We start from the raw sequence: 16,005 nt of genomic DNA, 5'->3' as shown, positions 1-16,005 counted from the left end.
CTTCAAACATATATCTTACCCACTGCTTCTACCTGATGACATGTGGGTGACAGATGAGGTTAGTTGTAGGGCCAGAGTTGGGACTGTGGGGTTCTGAATGATGGAGACTTTGATATATTGTGTCAGGAATGGGAGACAGAGGTAATGTAAACCATCTGCTGGGTGGAAACAAATCTTATCAGCGTATCTTGATTAGTCATACTTATCTGAACAAAACAATGCCTCTGAGATTAGGACAGAAGCCAGGTATTCTAAATGAATTATTTTAACATGCACTTTGACCAACATATACAATCTGGAAGGAGAATGCATAAAAATGCATTTTTATTGGTGTAAAGTAGATTCATATGACACACACTGGAGTAAATTGACTGCACAACCTAAAAATAGTTTGCATGTTGTGAATTAGAAATCACATCTCGCAGCATTACTGTCTGACACTTTGTGGTCCAGTACAGACTCCTGCTCATGCTTGACAGTTTGCCAAAACTGTCAAGGGAACATCAGGGGTGCTGTGTTTTGGCCATGGCCAACCAAGCATTTCCTCGCTTCATTTAACTTCATTATGAAGGCATGGACTGCTACAAATTCTCAGATTGGGACAAAGCCTGTTTGAGGGACCTCCCGCCACTGCCACTGTCTGCGCGACCAATACCAATCTGCCGCTGGTCCTTCCCATTTAATCGTGTAAGCATATATGCATGAAAACAAATGTCACCTCCCGGCCCCCCCCATTCTTTACCCCTGTTCATTCCCGTCATGGGTTTGGGGGAAGCTGTAGATGAAGCTTGTTTTTATGTGTGTGCCCCAAAGTCCTGCCCCTCCCTCACCTCCCCCCTCTGTCACACCCACCCATTGCAGCTCCCACCCTCTACTCCATCAGGTGCACTCTACCATGATGTTGTTTCTTTCATACGAGCAGGCCTGTTTTTTAAACCCATGTGGGACGTTCAAGCGAACTGGGGAATGTGTGGCTCCGAATCCAAAGATGTGCCGTACATCCACTGGCAATGCAACAATGGCGTTAGGCGTTTTGGGTATTGGCTTGTTGAGAAATACATTCTGATACCGTTGCTATGGGTTATGTGTAGATGAAGCCCAAGCCATGAGGCAGGTTCAACCATTAACGTGGCCCAAGTAATAGCAACGAGAGGATGGCGGGTAGGTCAAACTGCTGAATTAATTACAGCTCTGCTCAATGAGAGGCTCTGAGCTGATATATTGTTGTGCTAAGTTAAAAAAGGCTCCTATTCATAGCATGTGGTAACTGCTTCTGTGTGAGTGTTTTGGCCTGGTCCTTGGGGTCCCAATAGCTTCTCTCCCTTTCTCACTTTCTTCGTCTCTTGAGGGACAGATGCATTGATTTGCTCATTAGGGGAAGTACCAGGCAGGATTTTTCTTCCCCTTTTCTTCTTCTCATTGAGTGCCACTCAGTGGAGGGGTGTGTCTGGCCTCTCTCCCCCACTGCACATCGTGAAAAACAGCGGTGGAGGGAAGCGGGAGCCGTAAAAAAAAAAAAAGAGCCGATAAGAATACTTGCATATTCATCAGCAAATGAAAAATCATTGATTCCAAGGCAGCAGCTCTGCAGTTGTGTAGGGGTGGCTGTGAGGTGGGGGGAGTATGACATTTGTCCCCAACAATGTGAGTCTTGATACTCTTAAGCTTAGCGCTGCAGAATTGCTAATGGAATGCATATACAAAGCAAGCAAAGAATAAAGGGAGACATAAAACAGGAGCTGATAAATATGCTGGAAATATGTGGAGCTACAAACAGAAGCTGTCTCACAATGCCAGGCATGATCTGCGCGGATTAATTCAGTGCCACTGGTCGGCAAGCTTTGCTCTGCTACTCTCAGCCGTCTCTGAGCTCCACTGAATGGGCTTTCATGTAATTGCCTCATAAATGCCACTTGTCCATCAGCCCCCTCTGTAGCACCCTGGCATTGTGTCAATCAAACCTGAGTGGCCAGCTGGATCGTCTATTTGGACCAAGTTGCTATGGCTTCCTTTTGAAAGGTCTCTTAGCTTTAATGTGCCCAAATTCTATCCTTTTTACTCCCGTTCTATCATCAGCGGTGTAATTTGAAACAAAGTTGTGAATTGTGCCCGAGGTTCATTAAGTTGCTGAGCTTATTGTCTGAAAGTATTTGACATTAGAGCTTATTATTTTTATTACAGATTTTTTGTGGTTTCCGTGCATTATCCGTTAGTGTGCATGCACTATTTTCTAACTGAATAGGAAAATAAATGCCAAACATAATAAACAGGATCAAAAATGCGAAAAGAAAGAGGCTCTGAAGAAGTTCCAACACTCTGCCGATCATCCACTGGAGTGACAGAAAGTCCTGAAATATTTCAAGAGCTTCAGACAAAGTTGCGCTCACATTCACATCTACCACAAAAGCCTGAGAATTCTTCACCCTCCTACTCCATGTCTCTTATACAGAACCAAAGACGGTTGGTAAGAATGAAATGAACGGTGGAAAGAGATGAAAAGAGGCTTAAACACAGTGTTTCCCAGGTCTGGTATTTAAATTGTAACATGCACACTGTACAGGACAATGGCGCTGCCGACAAAAAGTTCAAATACACATCAACATCCCCGATTCTCTTCTTGCAAGGTAGCCCGAAGGTTGATGAGAAAAACATGCAGGCTCAAAAGTAAACCTATTAGTGCAACAAATGCAGCTTTTACTAGTACCCCAGGGTAGCTGGCGTGTTAGATGTCAGGCTCTTACAAAACAGGCACATTTGGAATACTGACGCAGGCAAAAAGTTAAGAAATGTTCTATTATCTGCCCTCAGTCCCCTGAAGGAGTGCAGCATGGGGGAGGGGTCTTATGTTCTCAGAGCAACAAAAGGTGTGCTGGAAAGCTGCTCACCCTGCAGACAGAACTATAGATGTTATTCCAGTTGTTGGAAAAGACTATTGAAAGGAAAGAGGTTTGGTATGTTTCAAAGTGGAGCTGGACGCAAAAAAAATTAAAAAATAAAACGCAAAACCCCCAAAAGACAGGGTTTTGATGTGATCATGGGCTCAGTCCACATACAATTTAAATTAAGGTCATAGAATAAAGATAAGCCACTTCTTTTAAACTAAAACAATGACTCACACTGTCAAGGTTATATGTGGTTAAGAAGAAATGTAAAATGTAATGGTTTTGCCAACAGAAAATGTAATTTGCTGAAAATTGAATTTTACTTTACTTTGAACTTGGTATATATACCTGCTTCTTTACCTCTATCTAGGAAAGGGCAGTGTAACGGAACAGTTTCAATTAATTTATAAATGCAGTTACAGCCTGGAAAGAGACCAACCACCCTCTTTCACTTCAGGTCACAATAAGCCAGAAGCAGACACGCTGGAATTTTGAAGGTAGCCCACTGATTTTTCATGGCACATTAACTATGACGACGATGTTAAAGAATCAGAGGTCACCAAAAGGGGACGAACAAAAGAGAATCTTAAACTGTTCATATTTCCAATTGCATTTTAAAAAATGTGCAGTTGACCATTTGGTGCCACTGCGGAGACGCCGTGTGGGACAAAATGTGATAACACACTTTATAGAACTTTATAGATAACCGTTTAGAGCGTAAAGCTGCTACTTTCGTCGCCAAGTGAATGGCCTGTAGATCAAAACGTCTGAGCACTGCCAGTGATAAAGCTGCTGCTGATAGGAAGCACTTAACCTGTCTGGTCACTCATGGTTAAAGCTCTGAAGCTGCAATCTGCACCGGGTCTGGTATCTGTCAAACGGTATCAGACTCACGGCACACCAACTGACCGACGGAGACACATGCATGAAACTACCTTCACCTCACCCACTGACATAGAGGAACAGTTGGTGGTGAGTGTAGAAGAACAGCATTTCTTACTTAATATTTATTTTCCATCTCGGGCACATCAGTACAATAAAACTTAAATAATGTCAGGGTTGAGCAAAAGTTCAATAGGATGTGAAAACCTTGATGAGTTTATTTATTTTCCAAAATATGTTAAAATTAGATAGGACAGGATTCTAAATTAGATGTAGTTCAGTTAAATTAATATCATATATTGATGCCAGATACTTACAACAATATTATTATGTCATTATACACTTAGAGATAATCATTCTACTTCTCACTTGTTGGCATATTGGGCTGTAACTGTACCACTAGTGTGATGGTTATAAATCATCATTATTCAGTTGAAGTGCATGGATTAATACTCTAAGGACTCAAACTTTGGCACAGACTTTCTAAAGACAGACTTCCTGTTAATTACATATACTTTTCCCTTCATTCCTTCATTGCTGTGCGTTTATGTCTGTGATTGTACCTGTTTATTCTGCCCAGATATGTCGAAACACAAACCATTCACAGAGGAGCCGCACAAACTGGCAGGTACTATGAGAGGCCAGTCAACAGAAATACAAACATGGAAACTCTAACAAGGAATCTTTGCCTTTACATAGTTGTGCCATTCGGGGGAGGCGGGGGGGATGTCAAAGCTCTGCATTCATATCTGGTTTATTGCAGGGCATTCGGACCTGAGCTACTGTGTGATACTTACCTCGATGATGTACAGGACGATATTCTTGTAGAAGCAGTACAGGATACACTTGGCTACACGGTTGTAATTCCAGGCTCCGTGGACGAGCAGCAGATTCTTTAAGTATTTGAACTGTGTGGGAGGGAAGTAAATGGAGGAAAACGACAAGATGAATGAACAGCAGAAGTCTGTGTACAGTATACTGTCTAATGGTTCCTCATAATCAGAGATCAGAGCAGTTACAGAAGGTTCAAGATTAAAGAAAGTCTTTTGTCATTCCCCTGCAGAGAGCTACAGGACTGATGAGGCACTGTGGCTAAAGCTCTCACTAACACATTCCAGAAATGTCTATTCAAAGACTGTAGGGCCGAGCTCTGAGTTGGTGAAATTAGAGGGGTTCGTATGGGGGTATTGGTCTCTAAAGGATTGGCATAATAGTTAAATGGCTTTGTAATTATACCACTATTAAGGGTCTATAGGGAACTTTCAATTTCAGTGCAATTTCTGGCTATATGATAACACTAGAACAGAACTCTGAGCCATGTTTCAGCGCTCCGCCCTGCCATCCGACAGAAGTTCTTAAAAATGTCTATGAAACTGGAGTGGGGGGTCAGATGGAGGAGAATTCAACTTGGATTTCTGAGAGGAACACAAGTTTGTTTATTTAAAGGCCCGCTTGTCTTTCAGCATCACCACTGAGCTCCTTGGTGAAAAAAAAAAAGCAGCGTGGCGGCCCCCAGTTTGTGTGACCCCCGCAAACGGCCGGATGAAACATCAGTTAACACAGAGCTGAGACGATGACAGACGGACAGCAGAGGAGCCTCGGCCTCTCTAGTCTCTTTCTTTGACAGATAAGAGTTTTCAAGTATAAAATCTTAAAAACTAGCTAACTGATCCACAGCAACGAGGAGCTCATCTGTCAACATGTATAGGAACAGAAAAACAAGTTATACAGCCTTCCAGGATTGATTTCAGTTTGCAGCCAGCAAATTACAGTCAATGTGGCGTTACGTGAAGATTTGGAAAGTACCACTGGAAGTCTGGAGGTGTAATTTCATTTGGTATACAACCGAAATGGATTATAGGGGCTCACTTGTCTTTAGAAGACATACCATTTCTACATGTCATGTAGACTGAAGAGGCTACTTAAGACAAACACAACTCTCTGGTCTAGTAATTGCATACTGAAGTACAAACGAGTGGCTTCCCATACTTTCAAGCCCTGTGGCTTTAACAGAAACATGATGTACTGAGGCTGTGTAGCAGAGCCATAATATAGAAGGGAATTTCTTTTGTTGCTAACAGGTATCACATGTCAACCCAGAGTTTCAGGCAAACTAGTTATTAGCACGCAGACATGTATTGAAGTAGCATTTTGCTGGAATCTGTTTCTGTGTATTGATTTGGGGAGTTAGGTGTCACCAGATGCCTGTTTTACAGGTGTTAATTCTTCACTGTACAAGCCTTTTCAGACACATGCCCCATTGTTATTCAGAACAATGTGCTGAGCTATCATATACTAACACATAATTCACTTGAAAAGGTATTGACAGGACAGGCAACTTGTGGAATCTTGACTTTTATTTCAGAAGACAAGGCATGAAAAATATAGACTTGTATTTTTTTTAGCTTGGTCAGAGTGTAAACATATTTTTGTTACTGAGCTGAGACCAAATCACTGGCGGAAAATTACACATATAGAGGTATTCTATTAACCACACATCTTATATATCCTTTGCATTGTCTTTTTAAAAAGTGTGTTCTGTGCGAACCTAGAAAAACTGGAGACACCGCTGCAAGACAGGCTGGATCAAGAACAATCAGAAGGAAGTTTTAAAGCATCTCTGTGATAGTCTGTTGAAGCATTAAAATATTAGTGCCTACTAACTGAGTGAACGCCTAATCCAGTCATTTCTCTCTTAAGTTGAAAGGTTGAAGTCCATTTTTTTTAATTGTCTTCTGCTGATGCAGTCTTTCTCTTACTCTTTTTGCCTACCATTGTGATGCTAACAGACAGCAGTTATTCAAAGAAGACAAAGTTACAATATAAATGCTCATTTATGATGTTTCATCAGAATAAGAACTGGTAACAGCTGGGATAGGGTCCAGCCCCCCACAAGCCTTTAAGGATACAGTTGTAGATAATGAATGAATGAATAACTGGTTACCTGGTGTACGCCCCTGTCGTTGTACTCACCTGAGCAATAGAGTAGTCAGAGGAGTTTGCAGCCTGCAGACCCTCGTTGCCGGAGATTCCCACACCGACATGAGCTGTCTGGATCATTCCTACGTCGTTAGCACCATCACCAATGGCAAGAGTGATCACCTTCACTTGCTTCTTCACCATCTCAACCACCTCTGACTTCTGAAGAGGAGACACTCTAAAAGAAAAGAAAAAGGAAGATGAAATTTACACTGACTCAAATACATGTGTTTATTAGAAAGTACAATAAATGTAAAGGGACAGATCTTGGAAGACTGAAACTAAGATTCAAAATGATAAAGTTTGACAGCAACAGGGACTCACACACAGAATGGAATGGAAAGAGCAATCTAGAATATTTAACCTCCCGAGACCTGAGCTTTGATTTGCTATGCATTTTAGTTTCTTTGATGCACTTGGGATCAGTAGGACATAAAAACTAAGCATCATCTTTGAACAGGAAGCAGTAGTTTTTGGAAGAAACAAAAAACAACCAAAAAAACAAACCAATTGCTGTCCTCATATGTGGACACTGGAATTATTTATATTACAAAGAAGTCAACCAATGTGACACAAAATATAAAATGATTTATTTCAATAACTGAACATGGCTGCGCCAAGACAGAATTGCAGTCATATCAAACTAGTAATGTTAATAAGCATAAATAAATAAGCTTTAACCTTTGCTACCACTGGATGGCAGACTAAAATGTCCACTAATGAGGACAAAGGGTTTAAATGAAGCAGAATAAGTTGCAATAAAACCTAAAACTTAATGTCCCCATATGAGGACGCAGGGTTTCAGGAGGATAATATGGATGTGAGATTGTATGATATTTTATAATTGGAGTGCACATAAAAATGTTTTAATTCTAAGTGGACCTTGAGAACAATATTTTGTAAAATCTAAATTTCATTGGCAGGTAGCAGGTTGTGGCATTCAAAACACTCTAGAAATAAACACAAAGTAATTTTTGGGAACAGTTGGACCTCATCATGAGCGTTAAGGCTCATTTAAGGTACTGCGGGACATAGACGCTGTGACCTACACACGTAGCCAACAGCAGTGCGAGCCATTTGTACTCGCGCTCTCGTCAGTGTGGCTCGCTCTATAAAAGCACAACCCAAACACTTTCAGCTTCACTTCCAACAACTGTGACTGAAACTTTAGGTGAAGTTTTGCAGAAGAAGAGTCACACAAATGTTTCTACGCATTTTTATTGATCCAAAACTGTCATTTTGGAAATTGTGGAGATGTAGAAGCAGCTGAAAATACTAAAGCAGAAGCACACTAACACCAAGGGGACCAATCACAGGCCTTGCAGTCCGTAGTTACTTTTCTGGCAAGTTGCACGTCATCTACAGTACTCTGTGTCTCAGTGTCTGTGATGACGTCTCATATACTATACTAAACATAGGAGGAAGGGCTTGTCAGAGAAGTCTATAGACGCTAGTTACTTCCACCATTTTAAGTTTTCATGTTATTTGACTGGAGTCCAGGTACATGGAGTCAAACTAGATTGAATGTTGCATTTTTGACACTGATCAACAAGAAAATAAGCTTTAATGCCAAGTGAAAACAGATGTCCACAATCATGTATCTGGACAGTTTCTTTAGTCTCAGCCTTCTAACTGATTCAAACTGAAACACATTGTCTACACACAGGTGGTTTCTATTTCACTAATTATTGACCACTAAAACCAATCAGATGCAGCAGCGATGGTTTAAGTCTGTCCAATATGAGGAATTTTATCACTTCGTAATTTCTTTTAATCAAAATGTTTTTCTGTTAATCAGTGCCACATTAAACCTGAGTTGTTTTTGTTTTTTTTATATGAGATGCAGTAACAGTGAACTTTCCAGTGACAATGAATGCACTGTACAGTAAACTACTGCAAATACTACTAGACATTTCCTCTATGGTGTTTATGCAGCTACTAACATTGGGCCGTAGTTGTGACACATCTAAAAACTCTGACTTTACAAGACTTCAAATTGACCTTACATATGATACCAAAGCCTGTAGCCTCCCTCACAGGATCTTGCTCTCTATGCACCTAAGTTGCTGTTATTCAGCAAAGAAAGTCTCTGGAGGTGATGTTGTAAACTGCATGTCTGTCTTTAGCTGTGAAACTGTTAATGTTTATGTTCTCCGTGCTTTAAGAGGCCTCATTCATCTCCCAGTGTATCTTAGTGCCCTCAGAGTGTGCACAAGGCAAAGGCAGCTGAAAGTGGGGGGAAAATATAAATAATTTTTTTTACGTAATGCACAGAGTAATAGTGTAGCATGTAAAGGTTTGCTGTGGTGCTGACTTGCGGCCCCAGAGCCCGTCATGGCTGCCTGAGTGCTTAAGTACTTCCTATTATTTATGTGGCCTAGGCAGGTCAACAGCATAGCTTCATGTTGAAAGTTGCCATTTAAATTTATCACATTTTTTTAAATTGCTGCCATAAAAACACCGAATGAGCTTCAAGGCAATTAAATAATTTATAGATCAGCCACAGAGTTCTTAATTTAATTTGGGTCATTTTAAAACACGACCTACTTCTAAATCTAAGCAACTTCCAGTTTTGGTTCAGGGATTGTTTTGATGGGCTATTATTTGTGATTTTCTGGCATTTTATGACAGGAATTCATTTGACCATTAGCTACAGCCTTACTTGCACATCTCCTTTCTTCTTTTCTTCCATCTCAAGCTTATTTTATTGTTTTGGGAGTAAATCTTACCTGCAGCATATGACAGCTTTACAGGACAGGGCGAGGTCCAGGAAGTACTGACGCACTCCAAACGTGAGAGCATATTTAAGAGTTTTCCCATCAATAATGAGAGCAAAGTCGTTCTCCTTGTAGAGGGCATCTCCCAGCATTCCACAGTGGTGACTGAGCGTTTCCCTCGTTCTCTGCGTGATGGAAAAAATTTCATAAACATTAGCCCTTGTCATAAGTTATTTGAATTTCGACTTGATGGAGGTGAATGTGAGCTGTTGTTAGATAAAATGGTATTTTTTTCCCTAGTGGATTGGCTTTTAAGAGACTTCTGTGTAATTATGATTAATTCACAAATACAGAAATATGCCATTATAATAACATTTGTCATACAGGCAAAATGAACATCTGCGAATAACACATTAATTGTGTTTGTTAAGTTAATTGAGAACACAATACAATGATAGAATATAAGACAATAATATGAAAATGGTTTCATTAGCAGTAACTCCAATAGTGAAAGTGCAATTTTTCTTCTCGTGACAAGAAAAAATTCAAAGCTTTCTTTTAATGTAAAAAATGGCCTTAATGTCGATGATTTTCGTTTGTTTGTTTTTTAATTTGCAAATTACAATCAGTTGCAGTACATCAAACAAATGGTTTTAAAAATGTACAGCACTAATTGTACGCTGAAGTCAAAGCCTGAAACAGCTTGATACACTTTGCACACACATTTACTTCTTTGTTTGTGTCAGTACATTCACAATGAGAAGAATCCACAGGGCAGTTATTTCCTCACAATGCTAAAGTTTACTAAAGACTGTAGACTTAAATAAAAGTTACTATGGATATTTCTCTTATCTCAGATATATAATAGTGGAAAACGTATGTGTCCACTCCTGGTGCCAATCCCGAACTGTGGCAGATGCTCCTGATATTTTAGATATTTATTATCATTCTCTTATTTACTAAGCTCAGACCTTGGCTATGAGGTGATAACACAGCTGAGCTCTGCGAATGGATCGTGTTTGCTTTTACAGTATATACAGCTCTGATGATGAGTGATGATGAAAAGCTATAAATCTGAGCCTGACAGGAGGATTAACTGCCCTGGTTATATGGGCATGTGGAGCGGATAGATGGGGTGCTGAGATCATCACAGTATCAATCATTCAATCATCTTCGCTGCAGATGGTGAAGTCATTTCTAAATATTTTTTGTATCTAACCATTATCTCACAAGTAGAGGTACAGTATGTATATTATACACAAAACACTAGTCCTGCTGTATCTGCATCCAACAGCAGAAGAAACCCTAATAAACTAACAAACTGACTATTAATGCGAAAACACGAGGCAAATATATAGGATCTAATGTGCACAGCAGATGCCCAAACAGCTGAAATCATTAAAAAAACACGAGCGAGAGGAGGAGGGGTCCAGCGTGGTGCCGAGGTCAGATATGTCAGAGCAGTCAGATTGTACCAGGGGGACCCTGCAATGTTCGCTTGGCATAACAAAACTCTGAAACCCCAGCTTAAAGGAAATATTTGGAGAAAGAGGCTTTACGTTCCACTAAGCAAGAGAAGGAGAGTGAGAGACACGCAGAGAAAGAGATGATGGATTAACAGAAGAGAGAAACTGAGCAAGAGGATACAAGCGGGGAGCAGCTGTGAGGACTTAGCCATCCCTGGTGGGGTGTGTAAAACAGCACGAGATGGTGAGCGGTGGGCAGGCGGGTGTGTATTTGTGCATGTGTGTTCAGGTCAGGGTAGGTTACATTATCTCCATTCAGGAACAACTACTCCGTCTGAGGGACCAGAGTGGTTAGACCTCAGTCTGAGTGCACGCTTTATATAAGCTCCCATACTGTCCGTGTGAGAAAGAATCCACTTTGTTTGGGGCACAATCTATTAATCAAAGAGTGTGATAAGCAGAGTTTACCATTTCCTTGAGGAGGATGGCCATTTCCTCCCTAATTTCCACCAGGAATTTAAGCACTAAGGCTTCATGTCTCCTCCTAAAGCCTCTCTGTTATGGCTATAATGACCAGTTCAGCCAATGTGACTGCCTAGTGTTTGGTTTTGAAATGGGTATGTGGCATCCATTCAGAAATCCACAAGAGCTTCACATAAAGACTGGGCTCCATTGTTGATATAGGCCTTGAGTGATATAGCCAACAGGACGTGACACTCATCATGTGGAATCTGGACGTTCAGAGGGATGTAATGTCATCATCAGTCTTGAGACTTGGAAGGTACCAAAAAAGGGTTAGATGTATATGTACATATACCTATATGTCTCTAAGAAAACACCGTAGCACGAGCAGCTAAAGATATCTTATTAGTGCTACGTTAGTGCCATATTCCCTATCAATTTCCCCTAGAGTCAGCTATCTGTAAATGTTCTTTGTAAAGATGAATACACTAAAGCTTAACAAGGTGCAATTTGCTCTCAGAGTGATTAAAAGCACTGGCTGGAAGGCAAAGTGTTTCACTGATCTTACTGAAGGAATTCAATTTAAAAAGAGATTTTACAAAAACTTTCTCTACTCTTTGGTAATTATTTCAAAACAGAAGAAAGAAGGAAGACTCAAGCACACTATTCACCGTAACTCCTCAGTCTTGGTGGAGAGGTTTCTCCTTTTGCATTTTAACCAACTGCCCCACGCAAGCATCTGCTCAACCACAGCAGAATGGGAGCTGACATTTCAAAGCGCCTCATGAATGGACCGACCCCAAACTTCTACCTCGGCTCCATTTATCACGCTTAACGACCGGCTGACAGAGTGAAGGCCGTCCATCATCACCCCCAAACACACCCTCCTGCTGCTTTCCCCTCCATCACCCACTTCTTCTCGCCATTTCCCCCTTCTTGTCCGACAAACCAAACTCAGCGAGTTTCTCCTCCATATGTGGCTCCTCTGCTTAGCTTTCTCCTGCTGGCAGTGCAAGGACTTGCCCTTTTCAATCTCAGGAACAACAGACAAGACTCTCCTGCTGGGAGTCAACAGACTTCTCTGCTGGGTGTCTTAAAGATGTTAAATGCAGATTTTAGGATGTGTGGTGGCCTTATGTGGAAGGCTCCCCGTGGCCTCATCCTTTCAGTTGTCAGATGTCAGGTTTTTCACAGTGAATGGTCGAGGACATGAGGGGAATATTATATTCAGGACGTCCTCAAAACATATTTTATACAAAGGTATACAAACAGTATTTGAAAGTATTACCTTAACTTATGAACAGTTCTTTGTGTATTTTCTACATGGGTACTGTAAGGAGAAGACTTTTTTTTATCGGTCTGATCAGGCTTAACATTATTACCACCTTCCTAATATTGTGTAAGTCTCCCTTGTGCCTCCAAAACAGTTGTGACTCATCAGCGAATGGACATGGGTCTTTTGAGGGTGTCCTGTGGTGTCTGGTAACACAATGTTGTTAGTGGGGGCCTTTGGGTCATATGGGTTGAGGGGAGGGGCCTCTGTGGATCGTCCCACAGATACTTGATCAGTTTGGGATCTAGTGAGTTTGGAGGTCAGGTCAACACCTTGTGCTGTTCTTCATGTTTTTTTAGTTGTTTCTAAATCATTGTGTGTGTATCTGTGTCAGGCTGCGTACTGCTGGGGATGGCTGCTGCCATCAAGGAGTGTCATTGCTATGGGGTGGGGGTGTCTGGTCTGGTCTGGGTGGGTGCTACATGTCTAAGTTACATCCGCATTAATGCCAGGTCCAAAAGTTTCCCAACAGAACACTGGATTGTTACAAGACGGTCAATGTTATTTCCTTCTTCTGTCAGTGGTCATAATGTTATGGTTGATTGGTGTATATTAGGTGTGTTTGTTAGTCTCCTGGAGATTGCCTAGCATTAACTAGCAATAATAATTGTTACAAGAGCACAGTTAGAACATAAACGGGTAGTATAAATCTTTTGAGAATCATATAAATAGTAAAACGCCCACGTGATGAGTTTCTTGGACGGACAGAAAAAAGGGAGGAGAAAAACAAGTTGTCAAGATGTATAGTGGTCAAGATTAGATCTATGCTGCAGATTTAACCAAAATTGATGCCAGATTAAGAAACTGCAAAGGCATTTAAGCAAATGACAGAAATTGCGCTTTAAACGGATGACCTCGATCAAAAGGTTCAGCAGTTTAAGAAAAGCATTTTGCAAAACAGTGATGAGCTTTGGTCACAACTACACAAGAAAGTCTGATCATTTGAGGTCAAGAAAAAAACCTGCACACTTACATCCAGAGTGTCTTCGTTGATCACGAGCATGCCCATGTTCTTGGTCAGTAGTTTGCAGGAATGTCCTACAGAAAAACAGAACACATTTCATAGAGCAAATTAAAGTTTAATTCCAGTTTATTTTAGTTTTAATAATCCATTTAACCTATCTGCTTAAATACAAATTAAACAAAAACCCCAAACGCTAAAAAGGAAGAAAACCTAATCAAAGACGCGATAGAACATTTTAAGGGACACTAATTAAAATGTTACAGCTCAGAGCTAGTGTCTCAGGACATGACTAATGAGTTTGGTTTACGAGGGTTTGTCAGTTTCCTGTTTTAATAGGCAGTTACAACTCTGAGTTACCCAACATGGCTCTCAGGGGAGCGTTCCCCTCAGCTCTTGGCTGGGACAGATGCTCAGGGTCACCAGCAAGGTGGTAGAGGGAGCCTCCACCGGGGGAAAACAGCAATGTTTCACGGAGCAACTGAAGCCTTCGCTTTAGTGCTGCCATCTGTGGCATAACCACATGAATATTTGCGGGCTTCAACACTTTGCTTCTGTCTGGAAAGAGATTTTAGTTTCTTTAAGGAGGTTACCACAAAGACTGCGCTGTGTGAATACATGGGTGGCATTTTCTGGGAGTGAAACTGAGATAAGATTATGCACAGAAATGCACAATAGTGCACACACAGCGCGCGCACACACACACACGCAGAGGAAATGAGTTTGTTTCACCTACGGAGTTGAAACCAAAGAGGGCTGGGGTTTGGGGTCTGCCAGATTGTTTTCTTAAGCGCAAAGGTGCAAACGTCCAGAAATTTGCAAGTGTGTGGAAAATGTCTCCTCGTCTCAACACTGTCTCTCTTCCTGCCACGGCCCTTCCGCTCAATGTGTTTACCTTGAGCTCATTTGACGGCACTTCTTTTTTTTTTTTTTATTTCAGCAAAGTTAAATTCCTGGCCTTTCTCCATCTCAGGCGGAACTAAACACTGCTCCCACAGGACTTGAGGAATGTGTAACAACGACGCTCATGTCACAGTAATCTGGGATGTTGCCTCAGGAACAACAGTTAAGATGCAAAGTTTTGCCGCAGAAGGGATTCAGAAGGATTTGATAGACGGGGATAATAGTAAACTGGTAATAATGGTGGCTCATCTTTGTGTGTGCAGATAAGGGACTGTGTTTACTCTTTAGTGCATCTGTACCTAAGAGTATGATGCACCATCTGCAGAAGCTTAACAGAGCTTTAGTAAAGGGAGCATTGTTTCCTCGAAGGCTCTGCCCTTTCACAAAATTCAAGCTCATACCTGTCTTGAGCATTACGTACGTACAGCTCACAACAGCTCACAACATGGCAAGTATGACATTTCCTTAGGGAGTCAGACACATAGTTACAGAGTACTTACATACTTTACATTATGTCATGGTAGTTATAGGACGAAATGAGAGTCTTGAAAGCCTTAAATCAAACTGACTGGTCATGCTCAGTACATGAACGCACAAAATTCTGTGCTGAAAGTCTCATTTGAGCGGTTTAGGCCCCTTGATATGTAAAAAATATCTCAGCATCGTGGGCTGAATTCATCAGTCTAATTTGGCATAGGGTGCACCATTAACCCCTCGTAATGGAGATCGCCTTTCACTGAGGAAAACAGTAAAAAACAAAGTCAATACTCAGCGGAGATTTTACAGAGCAACGCAGTCACAAGGCAGACCTGTAAAAATACTTCCAGTGAGCAAGAGCTTCTGCTGAGCCCCCTCACATCTGGGCACAGCGGGCACAAAGGCCTGATTCAGGCGGGCCACAGTGGTAGGTACAGCCGAAAACGGAGGTACTTTTGATATCTGTTTTCCTGAACTCTGTGTTACCAAGCTGACTGTACTCACAGTCCATCAATTCCCAGTATTTACCTACATCTGAAGGCTGCAATATCAGGGGCATTAACGGAAAATGAATACGCGGCGACACAATCGGCGTTAGTCATTCAGCTTCTGATAGCATCTGCACGACCAAAACCTCTGGGGGAGGTCGACACGTGAGAGGTGCCTGCTTGTGTACATACGCATGTTATGTATTTCATGCCTGTGCAGGGCGCTCGTAGATCATCCGGGTCCTGTGACAGACGCTTTCGCTACATATGTGTGACAGACAAACATTCAGCTTGTCAGTAGTTTGTCTTGCAGGGTGAAGAACGAGCGCAGGTTTGACTGCAGGACCTGTGAGAGGCTGGCATGTATATTTATCAAAGCGGAGACTGGGCTCGCCAGCAACTTTCCATTTGGTTTGAGACCAAGTGCACAAGTACGAGTATGTTGTGATGCACAA

At 41.5% G+C, this 16,005-nt stretch overlaps 1 protein-coding gene across 7 annotated transcripts in view; it reads right to left on the bottom strand.

Annotated features, from left to right (window-relative positions):
- The window catches only part of atp8a1 (ATPase phospholipid transporting 8A1), a 98,560-nt gene that overhangs the window by 24,343 nt on the left and 58,212 nt on the right, over positions 1–16,005 (bottom strand). For all 7 annotated transcript variants that reach the window (XR_007112818.1, XM_047584813.1, XM_047584815.1 and 4 more), the window contains 4 exons: positions 13,695–13,759; positions 9,473–9,645; positions 6,738–6,921; positions 4,562–4,672 (listed from right to left, as the gene is read on the bottom strand). Coding sequence is in view for 6 of the 7 variants with exons in the window: in XM_047584813.1 (XP_047440769.1) it covers positions 4,562–4,672; positions 6,738–6,921; positions 9,473–9,645; positions 13,695–13,759 (533 nt within the window). In the remaining variant the exon portion in view is untranslated. The remainder of the gene's footprint in view (positions 1–4,561; positions 4,673–6,737; positions 6,922–9,472; positions 9,646–13,694; positions 13,760–16,005) is intronic.

The sequence above is a fragment of the Mugil cephalus genome, chromosome 5 (assembly GCF_022458985.1).
Source record: "Mugil cephalus isolate CIBA_MC_2020 chromosome 5, CIBA_Mcephalus_1.1, whole genome shotgun sequence".
Classification (NCBI taxonomy): Eukaryota; Metazoa; Chordata; class Actinopteri; order Mugiliformes; family Mugilidae; genus Mugil; species Mugil cephalus.
The sequence above is the reverse complement of the archived record's forward strand: the minus strand, read 5'-3'. Positions and strand labels throughout refer to the sequence as shown.